At 36.5% G+C, this 8,549-nt stretch overlaps 1 protein-coding gene across 2 annotated transcripts in view; it reads right to left on the bottom strand.

The window, feature by feature from the left end:
• Positions 1-6,476: 6,476 nt before the first annotated feature.
• GLRB (glycine receptor beta) overlaps positions 6,477-8,549 on the bottom strand; it is a 70,619-nt gene continuing 68,546 nt past the window's right edge. Inside the window, exon 11 of one of the 2 annotated variants that reach the window (XM_038755232.1) lies at positions 6,477-7,735. In XM_038755232.1, coding sequence (XP_038611160.1) covers positions 7,439-7,735 — 297 coding nt within the window. In that variant the 3' untranslated portion in view covers positions 6,477-7,438. The remainder of the gene's footprint in view (positions 7,736-8,549) is intronic. The other variant, XM_038755231.1, reaches the window with a different exon arrangement.

The raw sequence follows: 8,549 nt of genomic DNA, 5'->3' as shown, positions 1-8,549 counted from the left end.
TGACTCCTGTTTCATTTTACCATTAAAGCGATAACTGTATTTATATTGCTTTACAGCTTCCCCATTATCAGTGTGCTGCCTTTGGTTTCTGACATTATTGAATTGCTTTTCTCAGAAGGTGTCTAAAATTTGTTTTACTTCATAGTTAGTTCTCTTTAAGGCAATTTAATAATAATAATAATAATGATGGTATTTGTTAAGCGCTTACTATGTGCAAAGCACTGTTCTAAGCACTGGGGACGTTGCAAGGTAATCAGTTTGTCCCACGGGGGGGCTTGGAGTTTTAATCCCCATTTTACAGATGAGGGAACTGAGAAGTGAAGTGACTTGCCCAAAGTCACCCACCCGACAATTGGCGGAGCCAGAATTTGATCCCGTGACCTCTGACTCCAAAGCCCAGGCTCTTTCCATTGAGCCACGCTGCTTGTCTTGTACATATCTATTCTATTTATTTTATTTTGTTAGTATGTTTGATTTTGTTCTCTGTCTCCCCCTTCTAGACTGTGAGCCCACTGTTGGGTAGGGACTGTCTCTACATGCCAACTTGTACTTCCCAAGCGCTTAGTACAGTGCTCTGCACACAGTAAGTGCTCAATAAATACGATTGATTGATTGATTGATTTAGTTCTATTTAAACATATTTGATAACAGTCAGATTATTGGCCTCATACCTTTTCAGCCCTGTTTCAAAGTTTGTAATTCATTAGTGTCTTTGTCAAAGTTTGAAGTATTACACCCAATCTGGATGACTAAACCTATTTCTTCTATCAATCAATCACATTTATTGAATGCTTACCATATGCAAAGCACTGTCCTAAGCACTTGGGAGAATACAAGATTACAGTGTTGGTAGACATGTTACCTGCTCACAATGATCTTACAGTCTAGGGGTGCTGGTCTTTATAACCAGAACTCTTCAGTTGTAAATTCAAGCCTTTGCATTTTAATGATACTGTAAGTACTCAAAATCTAGGTGGACACCTTCTGTTTTGGGATTGCTTTTGCTGGATTTCGATTGGGAATTGGTTGCTTCTGTTTGTTTCTTCCTTTGGGATTCAAGGATGTCTCTCTGGATGCTAAGGTGGTTGAGGGATTACTGTAATTAAGAAAGTGAGTGGTTGTCCTCCTTTTTCAAAGACGACACTAGTGAGAGCCGGATCTTACAGGACTTGTAGTCTAAGAAGTGGAGAGAGCTGGTATCGCCCCTATTTTTTATCTTACAAACCAGGAAACTGAGGCTTAGAGAAGCCAAGTGGCTTGCCTTTAGTCACACAGCAAGTCAGTTGCAGAGCTGAGGTTAGAATACAGGGTAATAAATTGATGAGATGACAGAGGCCACACAAGATTCTCATCCTAAAGGAAGGATTGGAGAGCATACAGAAATAATAATTTAAAAAAACACGGTCTTTTTTTGCTACTTTCGCTCTCAAAGAATTTAACAATTGGGGGAAATTGGTAGCTTATGAATGTGGGAATAGATAAAAAAAGTAATGCACACAAGATGCCTTCTACATTGGTCTTTTCAGGGACACACCCACTCACAGGTGAATTTCACCATCAGTGATCTCTTTTTTGAATACAAAGGACAGCTGACTGAATTTAAAAATAAACACAAAGCCTAAATAAGAAAATGAATGATAGCTATACAAGGATTCCGAGGTAGCTGAGGGATTGGAACAATCAAGAAGGTGAGTGTAATAATTTTTATAGAAAGGTTTTATAAATGTGGTGTTGGAATTTTTGTGAGGCATTGAAAAATTTTTAGATTTATGAAGGTAGAAACAAATTCCCCGAAACTCAAATAGTGGCCAATTCTTCCTGCACTTACTGTACTTGAAGACATATGTTCTACTCTCCTCTCCTTCACCTGAAGTGGCTTGTAGGGAGAGTAGTGAGTTTCCCCTGTGTACAAGATATGCCATTTATTTTAACAGCAAAGACTTACAGTGTTTCTGAAAGATTAAGGCAGAGAGTTCTAGCCTTGAATCATTATGGGCCCCTGCCAATTCTCTTGCACTGTACTCTCCCAATCTCTTGGTACAGTGCTCTGTACATAGTAGGTGCTCCAGAAATACCACTGATAGATTGACTGAATCAAGTCTTGTAACTCAGTCATTAAGTAGTTGTTCCTTTGAAAAAATAGAACTATATTTTCAAGTTGAGAAATAGCATGTTCGGAAAAAAAATGCATTTTGGATGTATCTAAACAAACTCCCCATGTGATGCTGAAGATATTTTATATCTGTACTTGGAAATTTTAAAACTTAACAGGTTCTAAAAGGGCAGTCACTGAAAACTTGAAGAATCAGTGATTTTTTAAAAAATTAATCTGAAGGATGGCCCATAAAAATTATGGCCTACTTAGAAAATAAATCCTGAAAAGTGACATAGCAGTATTCCATAATTATTCCTTCTTGATCATTTACAAATAAAATAATTTATCTGTTTATTAGCCTAAGGATCATCTGAGAAACTTATGGTCCTATCCAAAAATCTGCTTGGGACTTGCAACAAAACTGGTCTTTGTTAATAAGCTGATGTGACACACAAAGTCCACGCCAGATTTTCATCCCAAGGGAAAAATTCCAAAGGGTGATATAGGACCAACTTGGCCTTCAAAGCAGCAGATGAGGTTTCTTTTTCAAAGTGCCATTTTTTTCTTTATGGCTTTTCTGACTCTCAACGAGCATTTAAAGGAACGTCCCCATGGGAGAGAAGCAATCTTAGACATATCAAATGAGCTTAGCTTTTCAAAGCTTTAAACAATTTACCTTTTGATCTTGCTTAGCATACCACAAAAAGAGTTTCTGTTTTGTTATGATCAATGGCATAGGGTAAGGCAATGGTAATTAACTAATACTTGCTCTTCAATGAGATCATTTGACAATGACTGGTGTTGGATCTCAAGAATTGGGTCCTGCGATCATTATGCACGCCTCTCTGTCAGTGAAATTAATGGGAGTCACGATTGTCTGGGGCGACAAACTGGGATGTATAACAAGTTTTCAGAGTGGCAGGATTAGGCCCAGTGAGACATTTTAATTGAAAAATAAAAGTAACTAGCATAATGTGAAAAATCAGCAGCTAAAGAGCCTTTAACAGTTGTTGGTATATTTGAAAAAATAAAACTGAAGCCCAAAGACAGAATTAGATTCTGGTTCTAAACTTTTCACCGGTAATGTCACACTTTAGCCTAGGAGCATAAAGATCTGTGGAAAATATCCGAGTTACTTAATTTACCCTCAAGAGTTTGACCTGCAAACCTGGGCCTCCATTTTATATTTGTAAACACATAATGACTATATTGATATGTTTCATACATTTTGTAACTTTCATTTGTAGAATAATATTTCAAACTTCACAAATCTAAACATTTCAAATTATTCTGAGATATTTCCTCAGAATTTGGGTTGGCTAATTTCTAAACCTACCCTTGATTTGACTCCACAGAGGTTCTATTAAAATGCTCCAAGATTTGGATAAAATATATTTAATGGTGGGCATCTAAAGCACTTCATTCTTTCCTTACCATATTCATTATTTGGTTTGTTTTCTTTTTTCATGTACTTTCAGTAATATTAAAGTTTTTTTCAGATCTTCTGCACACCTGGATAGGATCTCCAGCTGTCCTTCAAATGTAAAGGACAAGTATGTAGATATTCACTTACATTCACTTACAGTTGTGCTATAAATCTATATATATGGTGCTCCACATAACTGATAGTTTCAGTTGGATAAATAATCACATGTATGGTCCTAAATGTAGCCTACCTTAAATGAAAGGGACTTAGTTTAAAATAGATCTTCTAAGCTCTGCCAAATGCTTCTTCAAGGAAAGTTGGTCAAATATTCACTCAATCATAAGTATTGAGTAGTTAACTGTGTGCAGAGCACCATTCTGTCACCTTTCTTCTGAATCCAGGATCAGTTCTACTTGAACAATGTTTTAAAATTTAAGAATATTAATGTACCTTTATCACCACAGTTTTCTTCATTTTTAATTTTTTTTTTCAAAATGAAGTTTCCCTATAACTAAAGGTTGAAGTTATTTTCTTGGTCTATCATTAATGGACAAAGTAGAAATAAGAATCCATTACGGGGCTTTGGTTGACACTTCTAAAAATTAGCATTATATGAGAATGATATAAACAATAATAATAATAATGATGGCATTTGTAAATGCTTACTATGTGCAATGCACTGTTCTAAGTGCCGGGGAGGATACAAGGTGATCAGGTTGTCCCATGTGGGGCTCACAGTCTTCATCCCCATTTTACAGATGAGGTAAGTGACTTCCCCAAAGTCACACAGCTGACAATTGGTGGAGCTGGGATTTGAACCCATGACCTCTGACTCCCAAGCCCATGCTCTTTCCAATGAGCCACGCACTGTGCTATGTAAATGGTCATTATATTAATAAAACTTGACACACACACACAACAATGGATTGAGAATATATTAAATGCTCAGAATATAAAATTTACCTGTCACACATGCAGATACAAATCTGTATAAATGAATGTAGCGCCATTTAGTTGTCCTTCACTTTCGTAGGGGATTGAACTGGACAAGGTCAAGGAAATATACACATGGATGTAGTTGAGACCAAGAAGACTAATGAGTAGTGGACAGTCCCTGCCACCACCTGCTCACAAGACCACCATGCCCTGCTGTGCTATAGTGTTTGCTGTTTGAAATGCTTAGTGTTATTTTACCTTTGGCCTCATGCTCCTCCTGCAGATTCTGTTTCAAAGAGACCTTTTCCTTTCTTAATTGTAGCAGGCCAAGCTAATAATCTGTTGTCCATAACTGCCCCTCAATATTCAGCTGTCATGACTAGCTCGTTGTGGGCAAGGAACACATCTGTTTATTGTTATATTGTACTCTCTCAAGTGCTTAGTACAATGCTTTGCATACAGTAGCGCTCAATAAATATGACTCAGTGTTTGAGAAACTTTCATTGCACCCTTAAAGCATTTCCTCTGTCTACTTTCAGTCATCCACTTCAGCTAACTGTACTGCAGCCATTTGATGATCCTACTCTCATTCATTCTACATAAATGCCCTCAGGATCTTGATGGATTTGTCTTGAAGGTCAAATTCACTTAGCAGTTGCCAGAAATTAGATCTACTGATGGTGGCAAATGCTTTTGTAAAATTTTAGTGTTGCCCCCTGCCATTTTTTTCTAGTATTTGATATGTTGCAAAGATCATGTCTGCCAAGCTCCAAATGCTATAGAGCTATATTGAAATTTGCGATATTCTTTGGTGAAGAAGGACTAGGCTAGGATCTTGCCAGAAATAGAGAGCAGTCGGGTATCCCCAAACCTGCGCACACTCACTTGCACAGTGCAGAGATAAACATATGTTAGCATTTTCAGTGATTTTTAAGATATGCAAAATGTTTCTCCACAGTGTCATCCATTGAAAATTCATGTGAATAATTTATGGTAGGTCACATGTCCTCCCAATGCTAAGGTCACCTGAGATTGCTCCACAACTACATTTTAAGTCTTAATTTTCCACTCTTTATTCTGGCAAAATATGTTGTAGTATGTGGTGAAATGTACCCACCCGAAGTAAGCAAGTTGACTTTAAAAGGGTAAGCAGTCATTAAAAAGCAAACACATTTTCACAGTGCTTGAGTGAGTCTTAGCAGAAATAGCCCAATTTTTATTGTTCTGGTTACAGCCTCAGTAGGTATTCGTGCATTGATAGCAAACTTTGTTCATTTGTTTGATAGAATCCCTCCTATACTGTTCATTTCTTCTCCTTTCTATCATTCACATCACAATATTTTGCCTAGTCAATTATGTATGCAGGGAACTTTTCATTAAATGAGTGCATAGGAAAAAGGTTTTCTTCCACAGAAACATTTTACAACTAGAGGGTGCTGAAGGACTATTAAAGGATTTGTTTCAAACAGCTTTGTAAACTTTTATGACCTTGGGTGCAAAACATAAAACCAAAGGGTCTCCAAAAGTATCCATATCATTGTTTGAGTCATGCATGGCAAGTTGTCGAATGAAAAATATGCCAGAGTATTGTAATGTTAGATACACGCTTACCTGGAAACTTCAAGAAAACCACTTAAGTGTGGTTTAGGAACATTTTTTACATTTATGTGGTATGCATTATTTATGGCTCTTTAATTTTGTACTGGTATTTTGTGATCTCATGGATGAAAAATGTCCTTGGTCATATTACTGGAGCTTAAATTGGGAGAGGAATGAGTCTCAAAGGGCCTGAGACCATGGAACTTTTTTGTTGTTGTTTTGGTGGCTTTGGGTCACTGGAGAATTGCAACTGGAAGAATATTAGGAAAAGGTAGACCACTTCCTTTTACAAAGTCTCACAGCTTTGCATATTACAAACTTCTTCCTTTTTCGCTCTCAAAGTTTACTTATGTAGGATTACTATTGCTTAAATATTTTACAACTAATCTCCAAATGCTCAAAATAGAGATTAAACTCATGGGTAGATCTCTAAATTTCCTGTTTACAATAATTACATCTTCACAGAAGCTAAAAATTTTTGATAGTTGCAGATTTTTATTTGTAAATCTACTACGATTTTCCAGCTAGTGAATGGTGGTTGCTTACCTTCCAGAAATTAAAGGGGAGTAAAGCATATGTTGGAGGAGGAACCACTCCTAGGTTTAACCTGTAAAGTACAGAATGAAAATTTAGCTTTCTTCCTTGAAAGGCATTCTGGTTTGGTAAACTACATATCAATATTTCAACCCTCCTATTTAAAAGTATGAGTTCTTTGAAACCAGATCAAATAGGTTTTATTAACTCCTATGATTATTTCTTAAGTGCCCATTTTTTGAGTTACTTCATTGGAACCCATATAAGTACTTCAACTCAAGTTTTTTTCCTTTCTCATATGGTGTGCTGCAGCTTTTAAATGAGCTGATTTTACAAAATTAGTAATTTTCTGATATTTATTTTTTATTGATCTGTATCTTCTCCACTTACAAAGTTGAAATGATATGAATTACAATTAAAGCTTGCTCTTCAACAATACCATCTAAAATCATACAAGAAAAAAGATGGCTTTATCTGAAAGTTACAAGGAAGGAGCTTTGAAATACTACGTAAGCTAGAGCGTTAACTGTAAGGAGATTTGGCGTGCACTTCAGTTTCATTATCAGAAGAGAATTATCTGGGTTTAATAAGTTCCTTAGTATGCAGGATTCCCTCATATAGTCCTAGGGCAGGATGTATATGCTGTACATTTATAGACACTAGTTGTTTAGAGCACAGACATTACAGTGCCATGCATTCATTCACAATTAAGATGCCATAGTTTCATTACAATTGCACAGCATCTAAAATGCAATATATTGCTCTGAGAATGCAAATCATTTCACTGATTGGTCTTCAGGATGGGAGCCCAGATGGGATGCAATTCTTCACAAGTGGAAAGAGATTTATCATAAATACACCGACCAGTATATAACATTAAAGAACAAGAAGCAAAAAGGAAACAATGCTCTGGCATAGAGATCAATTCGTTTTGCTGCTGATGGAATGACTGGTTTGGGAGGAGGAGGCTTCTTGTTATTCTTTGCTTGAGATTTCCCAAGCCCATTATTAACTTCAATGGGTTTTCCATAACAGTCATAGTTTGATAATTCAAAATCTCTTGGCAAGCTTCCAACAATGCTGAAGTCATTGGATCGCAGATCAGATTTAGAAGTGCAGACTTTTTTGCATCTTGTCTCACCAACCTACAGAATAAAAAGAGTCACCATAAAATGCTTAGAACTTTTAATAGACCTAGGGTATCCCTGAGGAAAGAAACAGAATAAAAAAATTATAGTTCGTATTTCACTACATTACTTTACTAATGCTCATTTGCACTCCTAAGAACTAGAAAGGATGCTAGGCAAACCATCAAGTTCATTTCTTGCCCTATAAATTGTTTGTTTCTGAATAGATTGTAAATGATTCTATTTCAAGGTAGACAAAAAGTGACAAAAAATATTTGCCCTAGACATGGCAGTGCTTCAAAGAGGTTCAGAGTTGACAGCCTATAAACCGAGATTTTGTATTCACAGAACAGGCACACAAAGTGCCAGACTCCATCCTGCCACTGAGGCTAAACTGTGTCCCAGGGTCACTTCCACCAAAATTGATGGATTACAGTAATCTCCTTTTGCATTCAATCTTATAAACCTATGCACTGAACCTTTATAAAAAATTATTTTTATGTTGGAGGATGTCAATCTACCTGTCCTCTGATATGGAATTGAGTCTTCACACACATTTTCTCTCTCTCTCTCTCTCTCTCTCTCTCTCTCTCTCACTCACTCACACACATTCACACAGAGTCACTGGACAGGCAACAGATGGTAATAAGTTTGCTGTAATCAACCAAAGGTGTAGGGTTGAAAGGAACCTATATCCTATTACCAAACTTTGAATTTACCAATCAGCCAGAGAGAAACATAATTTTAATTATTAAATTTCCTTGTTTTGATATACTTTAGTTGATATGTATACCTATACATATATATGATATACCATATCTAAATATCTGTT

Source organism: Tachyglossus aculeatus, chromosome 12, assembly GCF_015852505.1.
Source record: "Tachyglossus aculeatus isolate mTacAcu1 chromosome 12, mTacAcu1.pri, whole genome shotgun sequence".
NCBI classification, from domain to species: Eukaryota; Metazoa; Chordata; class Mammalia; order Monotremata; family Tachyglossidae; genus Tachyglossus; species Tachyglossus aculeatus.
This window is presented reverse-complemented; position numbering and strand designations above follow the sequence as displayed.